The 14,230-nt window shown below is 43.3% G+C and overlaps 1 protein-coding gene across 16 annotated transcripts in view; it reads right to left on the bottom strand.

Moving 5' to 3' along the window:
* Positions 1 to 267: 267 nt before the first annotated feature.
* LOC138750166 (tensin-3-like) overlaps positions 268 to 14,230 on the bottom strand; it is a 480,425-nt gene continuing 466,462 nt past the window's right edge. For 14 of the 16 annotated variants that reach the window (XM_069912319.1, XM_069912330.1, XM_069912339.1 and 11 more), the window contains 7 exons: positions 13,942 to 14,040; positions 13,760 to 13,837; positions 12,265 to 12,342; positions 10,642 to 10,810; positions 1,767 to 1,835; positions 1,643 to 1,669; positions 268 to 1,372 (listed from right to left, as the gene is read on the bottom strand). In XM_069912319.1, the coding sequence (XP_069768420.1) occupies positions 1,231 to 1,372; positions 1,643 to 1,669; positions 1,767 to 1,835; positions 10,642 to 10,810; positions 12,265 to 12,342; positions 13,760 to 13,837; positions 13,942 to 14,040 (662 nt within the window). In that variant the 3' untranslated portion in view covers positions 268 to 1,230. The remainder of the gene's footprint in view (positions 1,373 to 1,642; positions 1,670 to 1,766; positions 1,836 to 10,641; positions 10,811 to 12,264; positions 12,343 to 13,759; positions 13,838 to 13,941; positions 14,041 to 14,230) is intronic. The other 2 variants (XM_069912327.1, XM_069912329.1) reach the window with 2 other exon arrangements.

Genomic DNA, 14,230 nt, shown 5'->3' with positions numbered 1-14,230 from the left:
ACGCTGGAATGGTTTGGGTGTGGAAGAGTATAGGATTAGTGTGGATATGATGGACTGCATAGCCTGCTCCCATACTGTATGTTTCTGATTCAGACTTTGGAGTTCCCTGAGATTCTACCATATTTTAAGATGCAGATTGTCTTTCAAGAATTAATCTGTCTGAACTCTAAATTAAATCATGGAAGTAGACGTTGTTTTGTGTGACCTACACATGAAGAACAGGTGAAAGAAACTAAAATTTATTATTTATTATAATTTTAGGATCGTTTTTCAAAGAATGGAAAAGGACTATACAAAGAATTATAATTCATTTACATAATGGATACAAGTTTTTTTTTACAAGATGCTTTTAAGAATACTACAACACATAGACTAGCCAAAGCAGACAAAAATGACAAACTATTTTGGTAATACAGATAATTGGTCAAAGTAAAATCCATTAAACTTGCATTTTGGCATTTTCACAATTGGTTAACATGAATCAACACACAGATGGATACAGTAGTTTAGTTAGGGAAAAGGTGGAATTCAATCACTGAACTTGCATTTATATGGCAGCTCAAAGTGCTGGTTAAATGTGTCTTTGGCAAGAATTTCATACCCATTTGTATACTTGTATAGATTTCATCCGTTGTAACAAAAATTGAAATGATATAAAATAAATCTACATAAATCTTAATCTATCCTACTTCTACTAAAATGCCAGAGATTCTGGAATGATACACAGGTGTTGCACACATTATAGAATAATTTGCACCACATAAAATGCTGAGGAACACAAAATTGACAGTCAAACTGTGACTGAACATGTTTGTTTAAACATGCCATGTACAATCTTTAGATTAGCTGAAGGCTATTCGTGATATTGTGCCAAATAAATAGAAATTCAGTTTTATCATGGTTTTTTTTTAAAAAAAAGAACTATTCAGCTTATCCTGCTCAAAGCAGTAAAAAGAAACTAAGCACTGACCCTTCACCTCAACAAAAGACCAAATGATAACCAATTATCACAGTAGCCATACATCTTTACTGACAGTTTGGAATAAATCCAGTTATTCTCCTAAAATTCATGGCTCTGCTCACCTTTAAAATAAATCAAAATTGCTCTTACCATTATTCAACATGTACAAACCCTCTAATGTAACCAGCTATTGATATAAATCGTTATCGTTTTTTAATTTTAAAATTGATTTTGTTCTACGTCGTGAGTTTCTGCAGATCAGATCATGATTACTTCTTCTGAGATCCTATCATGACTTTTGATACAAAGTTCACAATGGCGCTGGCAGGCTGCTCTGGGTCATGTTCGGCAAACAGGTGGCAGACGTTGTCAGTGGCACTTCCTTGCTTCCTTGCCACAAATCCAAAAATTCTACCAAAGGAGGAAACCATATTATTAAAAGTTGCGTGCACATGTTAAACAAGAAAATGAACATTGTGCTGGAAACGCTTAGCAGGCCAGGCAGCATCTGTTGAGATAGTCAATGACTGTCTTGTCAGGCTAGTTCTGATGAAGGTCCATTGACTTAAAACACTAATTAATTTCCCTCTGCATAGATGACATTAGACCTGGTGAGTGCTTCCAACAGAAGTTTTATTAAGTTAAATTAAAACTATTTCAGAAATTCTACAGTTTACTTACTTTGCTGAGCTGACATCTTTTGTCCACCTTTTGAGAAAATGAGGGGGAAAAAAAGTCATGAGAATCTCAAATGTATCTGGTGTTATTCAGTACTTTATGCCACAGTAAAGTCGATAAAACTTACTTTCTGTCTTGTGGGTCCAAAGCACAGAAAATCACAGTGCTAACAGCATAGTGTCTTCTGAAGAACAGCCTATAAAATCAAGAGAAAAATGCTATTAACAAAACAATATTAATCCAAAGACCAGATTAAATGTGCAGCTCTTGTCAAAATCAGTTTGCAATCAAATGGCAAAAGTTTATTAATGGACACATTTTAAAGCATTCATATTTTTAGATTTTTTTTTTTAAGATCGATGACCTTGATAGAAGTACTAAATGCTCTAAAATGGAACAAAGAGAATCAGAACTTGTTCAGTGATTGCATGGACAAGAAATACTATTGTATTTTTGAGAGTTGTATGTGTTAATTTTTTTAAGCAGTGGTGCCCATCTTATTTAACTAGCCTCCCTGGCCTCCATTTGTCATCTAGCTTCAAAGATGGACCACGGTCAGATGTACAAAATGGAAACAAGCCCTTCGTCTTTCTCAAGTAAGATGCTTATAAATGCAAACTGAATTTGGGCCCCATGTCCCTCTAAACCTTTTCTATCCACGTAGCCATCCAAGTGTTCTTTTTGAAAAGTTGTGATTATGCCTCCCCCTATCACCACTTCTGACAGCTTGAACCACATAACTATGATGCTATATGTGGGAAAAACATTTGCTCTTGATTCCGTTTAAATCTTTTCCCTCTCACTTTGAGCTTGTCTCACGTTGTTTTAGACTGATTACCCTTGGGAAGAGACTATAACCATCTATCCTCTATGCCCCTGCTTTCTTTGCTCTAGGGAAAACATTCCCAGCTCCACCAAACTCTCCTTGTAAATTAATGACTCTAGTCCAGTCATTCTCAACAGGGACCATACTCCCCTCCCTGGGGGCAACAGCATATTTAAGGGATGCGGGGGAGGGGTGGGGGGGGAGAAAGGAAACTGATTGAAATAATTTTTTTCTGTTTTTATGTAGTCGGTAGGAGAGAAGTACAGACTAAACCAACTAAACTTGACTGATTCACAGGGAAGGGGGCCCATAAACCGAGTAGAGCCCTAAGGGGGCAATGCCAAAAAAGGTTGAGATTGGCTGCTCTAGCCCCAGTGAATCTTTCCTGTGCTCTCTCTAGCTTAATGACATCTTTCCTGTGCAGTGAACTGCCCACCTGACTCTAAATGCAATCTAACCAATGTTTTATTTTTAAGACTTCCCATATCTTAGCTTCCATACCATGCCTGATGAAGGCAAATATGCCAGAATCAGAACTTACTGTCATGAACAAGTCAAAAATTTGATGTTTTGCAGCAGGGTCATATTCATAGAATAGCCACCTTACAACAATAATATGTAAAACTAAAAATAATAGTGCGTGAAAAGTAAAGCAGGGTCTTTGGTTAATTGATTATTCAGAGAAGAAGCTGTCCTTGTGCCACTGTGCTTGACTTTAGGCTCCTGTACCTTTTTCTGGATGTTCGCAGAGTGAAGAGGGCATGGCCTGGGTGATGGATAGAGGCTGCTTTTTTTCAAAGACACTGCCTCATGTGGATGTTCTCGATGGAGTGGAGTCTGGTGCCCGTGATGTCGCAGGCTGAGTTAACAACCCTCTGGAGTTTTTCCTTGTCCTGAGATTTGGTGCGTCCATACCAGGCAGCTATGTAACCAGCTAGAATAATTTCCACGGTACACCTGTAGAAGTTTGAGAGTCTTTGGTGACACACCGAATCTCCTCAGACACCTCACGAAGTATAGCTTCTGGCAGACCTTCGTGACTGCATCAAAGTGGAGGCTCCAGGACAGATCCTCAGAGATGGTGACACTCAGGAATTGAAGTTCTTGACTACCACTACCGAGCCCTCAATGAGGACTGGGTTGTGTTCTGTTGACTCCCTCCTGAAGTCCACAATCATCTCCTTGGTTTTGCTAATGTTAAGAGCAAAGTTGTTGTTGTGTCACCACTCAAAGAGCTGATCCATCTCCTTCCTCATTACCGATGGTGATTCAGCCGACCACTGTGGTGTTATTGATAAATTTGTAGATAGCATTGGATTTGTGCCTGACCACACAATCATGGGTGTATAACGAGTAGAGCAGTGGGCTAAGCACACATTGTTGGGGTGCGCCTGTGCTGATAATCATTGAGGAGAAAATGTTGTTTCTAATTCATAATGACTGTGGTCTTCTGATGAGAAAGTCAAGGATCCAATTGCAGAGTAGAGTTCAGAGGCCCAAAGTTTGTACCTTCTTGATCAGCATTGAGGGAATAATGGTGTTGAAGGCTGAGCTGTAGTTGATGAAGAGCAGCGTACATATGAGTGGCTATTTTTGAGATGTTCTAGAGATAAGTGGAGACCAGCGATATTGCATCTGTTGTGGAGGATTGTGACAATGGGCGAACTGCAGTGGGTCCAGATTTTTGCTTAGGAACATGTTCATTCTGGCCATGTCCAGCCTCTCAAAGCATGTCATCACAGTAGAAGTTAGTGCTACTGGCAGTAGTCACACTACGCTTGGGCAAACAGACGTCAACTTCACCACCCTGTCTTCCCCATTGCCACTTTCGGTGAACTAGGTACTAAAACCCTTCTGTTTGCCAACACTCCCCATGGTCCTGTCATTTTGTATGAATCCTGCCCTGGTTTAACTTCTTAAATGCTTGTCTTTCTATTGTAATTGAAGATAACCTCCTTTACTATCTGCCATGCCACCAATTTTGTTGCTCCCTGCAAATTTGCTATTCATTCCAACTACATTCTCATTCAAATTATTAATACGTGGGATAAGGGAACACAGCACTGATAGTTTTGGCACAACACAAATCAACTCTGATTTTAAAAACAGTGGAAATTGCTTGTTGACACTTTGTATATTTCATTGTTTATGTAAAATGAAAGAAAATGAATTGTATTTAAATTCACTGCATTCAAGCAGTTTATTCAAGTGGTCCTCCACATGAAAATGTTAGTTGCTGGATCTCCTGCCAAAATAAACATCCACATAGTTTTCACCAATGATTATCACAAAATTACATTTTAGCATTTCATTCCAAATCACTTCTTGCACACTCCCCAAATTCTTTGTAGTTGGCTTGAAAACAGAATCAAGCAGTTACTGAACAAGAAAGTTTAATTTACTGTGTATTACTCAGTACCATTCTGTGACCAGCACAAATATGGTCCCTCGAGGAGATTCAGTATCTACGAAGCATCATCTAACTATTTAAGATCATCAACTTGGTGAAACATGCTCTTTGGAGTGCTCACAATTGTTGGTCTTCCAGCAGAGTGAGATACCTGTGAGAAAATGCTGACTGCCACATTCCAGGCTGCAAGGGTCTGTGCTGAGAGATGCACTGAGGCTTGGTGCAGCCAATGCAAAGACCTTTTGGGGAAGGTCTGCCACTACCGGACATTGAAGGATTGAAACAGTGGGGAAGCACTGCTCCCTTCCCCCCCCCCCCCCCCCCAATAATTGAAGGAGAAGGAATTAGTGGCAATCATGCCATATAGAAAATTAACTGTTAACTGTATGATACAGCCATTCTCAAGGGGGCCCTAGGACTGCCCTGGGGGTTACAGCCTACTTAAGTAAAAGCTGTAGCAATAATTACTAAGAGAAGTGAAATGAGGAGACTACGCACTGTAAGTCGCTTGCATTTCAAACGGTTTATTTTTGAAAAGCCCGGCTGCACCTTATAAGGCAGCCCGCCCACGTGCAGGCAGTGATGTCACGGTGCAGCCGTGTGCGCAGCCTGCTTGAGCATGGAAGAAGCTGCACCCGGCAGCACCATTTGACACGGCTGCTCTGCTGCTGCAACAATGCGGAGCCGGTTCGCCTGCGTTCCGATGGTTGCCGCTGCCACACAACTCCACCCCCCAGCGCTAGCTTTCCGTTACCCCTGAGTGCAGTGGGGCTGGACCCTTGGGAGATTGTCCCCGGTGCTTGGGTTGTGCTGGCACGACCGGCGAGCTGAGGTTGAGATATGCAGGCTTAAGCTGATCAGCTGTGAACAGTTCCTCCCTACCCCCAATGCCCATGCTGCAGAGGACTTTATATGGGCCCTCATAGGGTCGTTGGAGGGGAGCAGACTTCAGGTGGCAGTGAAAGTGTTCGATGAGGCCATTGGATTGTGGGTGGTGTGGTGCAGCTTGATGCCCAGGAGAGTTGCTAGCTGTGTCCACAGTACTGATGTAAACTGTGCCCCTCTGTCAGTGGTAATATGAGCTGGTATCCCAAACCTCGCAATCCAATACATGAGCAGTGCCCTTGGGCAGGAATCAGTGGAAGGATGGCTTCTGGCCATCTTATTGTGTGGTCTACCACCGTTAGCAGATATTGGGCGTTCCAGGAGACAGATCACAGGCCCATGATGTCGTCATGTATATCCTCAAACCGCCTTTTCGGAGGGTCGAATTGATGGATGGGGGTCTTGACATGTCAGTGGACCTTGGAGGTCTGACATTGGGTGCAATTGCAGGCCACTTGGGCCACCTGATTCCTCAAGCTGTGCCATATGCACTGCTCTACCACCATGCAGGTTGTGGTCTTTATGATAAGGTGGGCGAAGTTGCGGATGGGATGAAAATCCTGGCACCTCCATTGCTGTGGTACGACCAGGTGCGGTGAGGCAGTGGAAACATTGCTTAGCAGTGTGTCAGACCTGTCCAGGAGGCTGATGTCCTCAAAGTAGAGACTGGCGATGGCTGAGCAGAAAGCCTGCGTTTCCGTGTCCTTTTTGGGCCTGCGCCAGTTGGGGAACATTGTCCTTACCAGAGAGGTGCCTGATGGCAGTGGTGAACCTCGATATGTACGATAAGCAATATTGCTGGCACAATGACCAGGAATCCTTGACCATAGAGAAGGCGTACATGAGGGCCTTGTGGTCAGTAAAAAGTGAACGGGCTGACCTCCAGGAAATAGTGGAAATGTCTAATGGCAAAATAGAGAGCCAGAAGCTCCCTGTCAAATGTGCTGTATTTAAGCTCGAGGTGGGGGGGTGGTGGAGGAATAGATGGTGGCTGCAAAAGGCCAACGGCCTCCAGTGACCATTAACGGACTGTTCGAGGACGCCCCAATGGCTATTGCTGATGCATCAATAGAGAGGGCCATGGAAACATCTGATCTGGGGTGCACCAGCAAGGTGGCATCAGTCAGGGCGTTCTTAGTGTGGTGAAAGTCACATCGGCCTCCTCTGTCCAAGCTAGGATCTTGCATTTGGCTGACATCATGGCAAACGGGGAGCATGATGTGCTGCCCCTGGGATGAAGTGGTTGTAGAAACCATCCCAGTGAATTCCTGGAGGTCTTTCAGGATGTTAGGACGGGCGAATTGGCATATGGCTGTGACTTTTTCCAATGATGGTGTTGTCCTGTCTGCGGAGATAATGTGGCTCAGGGATTGCATAGAGTCTTTCCCGAACTGGCACTTTGCCAAGTTGACCGTGAGGCCAAAGTCAGACAGGTGTGTGAAGAATCTGTGGAGATGATCTTTGTGGTCCTTGCTGGCGATAAATATGTCATCCACGTTGATGAACATAAAGTCCAAGTCTCTGCCCACATCTAGTACTGGTAGGTTTGCCCCACGATCTTGAGGCCAAACGGCATGCGGAGGAAATCAGAGTCCGAATGGGACGATGATGGCCGTCTTTCCAATGTTGTCTAGGTGGACGGGAATCTAGTGATAGCCACGCAACAGATCAACCTTTGAGAAAACCTTTGCGCTGTGCAGGTTGGACGTGAAATTTTGTAATGCGGGACTGCATAGCAGTCGGGCATGGTGGAGTCATTGAGTCGGCGGTAGTCTTCTCAGGGCCACCGCCTCCTCGAAGACTTGAGGAGCATGTGAAGTGGGGACTCCCACAAACTGTTGGATCTGCAGCTTATGCCCAACTCTTTCATCCAAGAAAATTCTTCTTTGGCCAGTTGCAGTTTACCCGGAGGAAGCCTTCTGGCTTTGGCGGGGGACCTTGGGTCGGGATGTGGTGTGGCATCCTGTGCTGTGGCATAGTGGAGATGAACTGTGGTCTGAGGATGGATGGGAATTCATCCAGGATGCGACTGTATTTGTCTTTTGGGGCACTCACCGTGGCCATGCTTGCTTTAAGAGCGTTGCTTTCTTTAAGCTGGATGGTTTGGAATATCTTGGCATGGACCAGGCATTTGGCCTTCACATCCACCAGCAGGCTGTGCACTCATGGAAAATCTGCATTGAGGAGTGACGTGTCCACAGCGATGTTTGAAATTCCAGCGGAAATTTTCTCTGCCGAGTTGTATTTGGACATCGCGCATACCAAAGGTCTTGACGGCGTTGTTGCTTGCCGTCCGGAGGGTGGGACCTCGTGAGTGTTTTCATGTCTCCAGGGTGGATGGTGGAATAAAACACTGTTTGGCACCCGTGTCGACCAGGAACCTCTGGCCACTAGGCCATTGATGTGGCCAGCCACTGTAACCATTAACGGCAGCTGACTTGGGCGTTTTCTGAAAATGAGCAGGGCTGCCTGCATTTTCATGCTTGTGCCCCCCCCCCCCCAGTGTTGGTGGTTAAAAACACCAGCTAGTGTTCGGTGCCTCTGATGGTTTGCTGGGGTGTGGTTGCGCTTGGTTTGTGTGGGGTCCGGTCTGATGACCCGGATGGGAAAGAGTCATTTGGTTCATGGAGGACTTGTTTTCACATTTCGTGTGCCACAGAATGTCTGCTCTGGCTGTGACCTTGCGTGGGTCTGAGAAATCTTTGTCCGCCAATAGCAGTTGTATGTCGTCTGGCATCTGTTCCAGGAAAACCTGCTCAAACATGAGACAGGGCTTGTGGCCCTCTGCTAGTGTAAGTATCTCATCCATAATGGTGGATGGTGTTCTCTCTCCTAGGCCGTCTAGGTGCATGAGCCTGGCAGTGTGCTGTCGTCTGGACAGACCGAAAGTGCTCAGGAGGAGTTTCTTGAAGGCTGGGTATTTAAGTTCCTCCGGAGGGTCATGCATCAGGTCGTCCACCTTGGCTGTGGTCTCTTGGTCTAGGGAGCTGACGACATGGTAGTCTGCCTGAGGTGAAATTGCGATTCTGCTTGCCCGAACCGAGTGCATGGGCGAAGCGTCCAGAAGGTTGGCAATTTCATAGCTGCTGTGTTGACTGCTGCAGAGTCCATGGTGTAGATTCCAGAATCGTTTGGGCTCGTCTGTAACCTGCGTTCCAATATGTGCCACCGCAAAGCCTTGTTTTTTTTTTCACTTTGTGTAACATTTTTTACGTAGTTGGTAGGAGACCAACTATGGGGGAAAAAACTAAAACTTGACTGCTTCACAGGGAAGGGGGAACCATAAACCTTGAGCAGAGTTCTAGGGTTCAGAATGGGTAGTATAGAGGTATATGACACTAAACGTGAAAATCTACACAGCTTTGATTTGTGTGTGTATATACATACACACACATATGTATATGTGTATAAATTCAGAACACACTGTCTGTCCCCAAAGGGTTCTGGATAAAGGATTGTGTACCTGTGTATATATATTTTATTGTGAGGAAAAAAACTATATACAGCAGAACATTCAACAAGGCCCAAGTGGCCAAAAGCTGTTTCCGAGTCCATTCTATAACTTTCACTATGATTAGAGCGGAAACATGTTTAGGTCTTTCACTTCAAGTACAGCATTGAAATCGGATTAGTTCTAAGTAATTGTCAAAAGACTGTTTAGGACCAACACTAACTTGGGGAAATTAGTGCACTATATTCAACAGAAATTGAAAAGTTTTCCTTCATTAATGTCTGTGATAGATATAAATGTATTTAATATTTTGGATATTCAAAAGCGGCTCCATTTCAGAAATGTAGAAGGAACATAGAACCTAAGGGCAGAGTACAGGCCCTCTAGCCCATGGTGTTGTGCCAACTCCTAGAAACCTACTGAATAAATGAAACCTTCCCTACCATATGCCCATAACACTTTTTTCTAGTATCCATGTATCTAACAGTCTTTTACATGTCCCTATTGTACCACCCTCCACAACCATGCCTGACAATGTGTTCCAAGTGCCTTCTATTCAGTTTTTAAAAAAAAAATACTTGCCCCTGACTTATCCCCTAAATTTCCCCCTCCCCCCCCCCCATGTACACATGTCCTCTGGGGGACAAAAAAGGTGCTTGCTGCCCACACTATCTATGCCTCTCATCGATGTGAAGAGAGAAATTTAGTACTTTAAATTTATTGATCTATTGATTAGATTAGGCCAAGTAAAATGATAATTTTTACTTGGCCTATTCTAGTCAATAGATTATACTTTCATGTTGTTAACAAGTATGTCTCCTGTGTGTATTGAAGTCAATAAATGACTGAAATATTTATCAGGAATATACATAATATAACTCATATAATGCTTGTTACAAACTGTCATACTGACAAAAGTTTAATTTTGTTAATTTATTTTTCTTGTTTAAAACTTATTTTACACATTATTAAAATCATCTGCTATCTTGGAATGTATAACACCCTCACTCATGGCACCAGTCTGTCTGGCTCACAGTATGACATTGTCAATAGGTTTGTAACAGACCAAGTGGTATTCCTCTCCCTTCTGTTTATGGGGTCCTAGTTTGTAAAGTACATCTGTGCTCAATTCAAGCAGCGTTTCTCCAGTTATCATCTTCAACGGCCAACTGACAAGATTACTCTCCGTTTAAGCAGCTTTCTACCATTAATGTGTTAATCTTCATTAAAATACCATAACTATTGAATAGCTTTGTATGTTAAGTCAGTTACTGTCTCACACACTTTGTGGTATTATGCTCAATTACTCCATAGACTGGGCATAATAACTGGAGTATTTCCTACTGGGAATGAAATTATTTGGAGAGAAAAGATGATAGACAGGTTTTATTGTACATTTCCTGCCAAGTTAAAATATTGGACATACTTACTTCCTTTGATTGTCAGTCAGAGTAATGCCTTGGGCAGATACTTTAAAATGTACAACAGTGGAAGCTGGAGATGGAGCCTGTTTTAGTGTTTCTGATGTTGCTTTCTGGATTGCTTGATCCCCTGTCAGAGACTCCATGTCCACGGAATTCAAGTACCATACATTACATGCTGAAAACAGATGGAAAGCTATTCAAGTCACATTTTTATTTGGTAACATTTTAAGTAACTGAATGTCCTCCACAAAGATTCAAGTCCATTACACTATTTAGCTTATAAAAAGGCAGTACAGTGCTACAGCTAACAGAACTACTGCTTCAGTTTTAGTATCCTGGCTCCCAATATTACGTGGAGTTTACACATTCTCCCTGTAATGGCACATTTTTTTCTGGGTGCTCCATTCCCACCCACTTCTCAGATGCGGCTTGGAAGAGTACTCACCAACCCTCCTCCGGGAGGTATAATCTCCGCATCTGAGCAGTCCCCCAAGGCATGCTAGGGGGCGGGCTGATGATAATCAGCCGGCGACCCAAATCCCCGCGCCTGACGGCCTCCCACCACTCCCCGACGTCCTGCACTGACAGGAGCTGGAGTGCGCTCCAAGGTGCTTCTCCTGCAGTTGTCCCTTTCAAGTGGACAGTGCAGCACTTTCAGGGCTGCCACCTGAAAGACCACTCCACAGGGCTGCAGGCGCAATCTTGGCAGAGAATGCACCTGAAAGCGGCTAAAGATGTGCCAAGTTAATTGGCCACCGTCAATTGCCCAAATGTGTTCAGGTGAGTAGTAGAACCTCAATTGATAGGAATGTGGTGAAAATCTTAATAGAATTAATGTACATGGATGGAATCAGGGGTGTGAAGGGCCTGTTTCTATGGTGTACAACTATGAATATCCAAGACAATGCTGGAGAAACTCAGTAGGTCAAACAGTGTACAGTAAATCCCCATTATCAAACAACCAGCAAAAAAAAAAAAAAAAAAAATGAATTAATAAGAATAGATAAAAGTTTTAAATTGGTAAAATTAACTATTCTCCAAAACTACACACAATCTCTTGGGAGCAAACCTTCAGTTAGTGGAGTCCCCTACCCACAGCAGCTGTTTGAATCAAATTGTGGCGTCCAGTATGAAGAATCGGCTGATGCTGCTGGGGTGACTCTCCCAAAGTGTCTCCCTATCTGTGCCTAGTAAGAGTCTACTAATATACATAATACAAGTGAAGATGATGTTTTGTCTATAAACTTTGGGGAGGGGGTTAACAATGACAGCAGCAGTGCCAGTGACCAAATTTAAATTTTGTAAGTTATGGGAATTACTTGATTAAAGGGAACTTTACATAATTAAAGGCTAAAATACTGATTTTTTTTTTCAAATTTATGTTTTGCACTGTCTTTTAAATGGTGTATTCTTAATGCAGGTGTATTAGGCATTGTAAGAGTGAGCCTCATTCAACTGGAAAATTTGCACATCCCTGTGGGTGCCAGATAATGGCTGTGCTTTGTGTTTCTCCAGCATTGTATCTTAACTTCAGTCACTGTGTCTGCAGATTTTCTCATGCTTTTACCTGTCAAGCCAGCATACAAGAGGTGAAAGCAATCTAATGAAGCAGTATCTCTGAACCTTTACCTGCTCCTTGTTTCAGTAACTCTGCCGCAGAGTTTGCTGCAGCCTGTGGGGACGCATCAATTCCATCTTCTAAAGGATCTATAAGAGAAGTGAAAGTCAAATTCCACCATATGATTAACTACTAATTTAAGTTGTTCAGCTCTAACATTGTGTTTCAACAGATCTATGAGATGGGTTATTTGGAGAAATGCATTTTAGATCATTAGAAATTACTGAATATTATCTTCATGGTCAGACCATCAGTGACTTGTTATAGTTACAACTAGAGAAACTTAAATACTTTTAAAAACATGCTTTCTAAATAGTGCAGAAATATTAAAACCAAAGATTATGCTGATAAACTGCAGTATTTCAAACAACCAGGCACAAGTAGCTTGTGCATCTGCACAGGATATCCTGACTTGCAGACACAGTGTATCACCAGCACACAGTAGGCCCTTTCATGCTAAGCCTCTGCATGGAGGCCGGCTATATTTCCTGGAGCAGCCCTAAAATGCTGCTCTTGTGTCGCATTCATGTTGAGCAGAGCCGATGGAGGCGGGGCGACTGGTGCTGTCACGCCACCTGGCATAAGTACGTGGCAGAGCAATGGCCGTCTTCCCCACCCTTAATCCCCCATGCAGCTGGAACCGCTCTGTGTTTCCCAGAACAGTTCCAGCTGTGTGATGGAATATGGGTAGGGAAGACGGCCATTGCTTTACCATGTTTTGAGGTGCTGATGAGCTGCCCCAAAGGTCGCAGTGACCATCACAGCCCACACTGGCTGCGATGGCCCCGACCTGATGGCTCCCAACATCTGCCCTTGCCCGGAGGGAGAGGGGTGAGTGGGTGGGAGATGGGTCTCAGGCTGATGGCATCATCGTAATGTCATCAGCCTGCCCCTAGCCAGCTGCCTGTAGTGGCTGTACATTCATGAGGCAATGGAGCGCTGTGCTATGCAGATGATCCTTCCCTGAGAGGGATTGCATTTGGCGCATTGGAGCTGGCCATGGTGCATTCATAGAGGTAAGTCTCCGCCTTTACAGTCAGGCTTTTTTACTGCATGAAAGGGCCTAGTAGGTGCAATCTTTAATACCTAGGCTTCTCCGACACTATCTCTGCAACCAATTCCCAGTACCTGTAGGCTCCCTTTGAAGTCGCTCAATAGTCTGATGTGGAAACATGTTGTGAGTCCCTCATCTGCATATCCCTATGCAACAAAACATTTATCACCATGATTTCAGCAGTGCTAGGCAATGTTGAGCCTCCTCATGCTTAAGGGAATGAGGGAAGGGCAATCAATCCTCATCTTATAATTGTCATTTCCCTGTAAATTTCACAAATGCAATTTTCACTCCTCACCTTTGCATGGTTTTGTACTTGATCAACTTATCATTCATGTTGTAACTGTGAAACAATAACCTTTGGGACTGTTAACAAACATTTTACAACAAAATGAAGACTCCGGGGACATGAACATTGCTTTTATGAGTTATTGCCCAATATATACATTTACCTCTATCAGGGATGAGTAACTTGCAAGGCAATGCCAGTGGGGTGATGGAATGTTGATAAACCAATGCAGTCAAACTCCCTGATCAAACAGATAATAATGCACATTAGATAAAGGTGAATGAATCCAGTTTTAAAGTGTCTGGATCATCTTTGCTGAATGAAAAATGAACAAAAAAAACATACCAAAGTAAGGTTCGTTGGGACATCCCTTTAATCGCACTCCTTTTTGGGTGCATTCAATCAGGAAATGTCTGACCAGCTCATTCGATAAATCTCCAGCTGCTGTGAATACATACAATTACATATGTTTCTTGAATCAGGCAGATAGGTATCAAAATAAGTCTTTGTGTGGAAAAGTTCTGAACAAGTTGTTGGAGCTGCAGGCTAACAATTGTCTGGGTACCACAAATAGAGATGGAGTACCACTCTTTATAAAGTGACTTCAGAGTTTGGTGGTGCATTGACATTTAAA

This window comes from Narcine bancroftii, chromosome 1, assembly GCF_036971445.1.
Source record: "Narcine bancroftii isolate sNarBan1 chromosome 1, sNarBan1.hap1, whole genome shotgun sequence".
In the NCBI taxonomy this organism is placed as follows: Eukaryota; Metazoa; Chordata; class Chondrichthyes; order Torpediniformes; family Narcinidae; genus Narcine; species Narcine bancroftii.
Note: the sequence above shows the minus strand (reverse complement) of the source record. Positions and strands in the feature narration are given on the sequence as shown.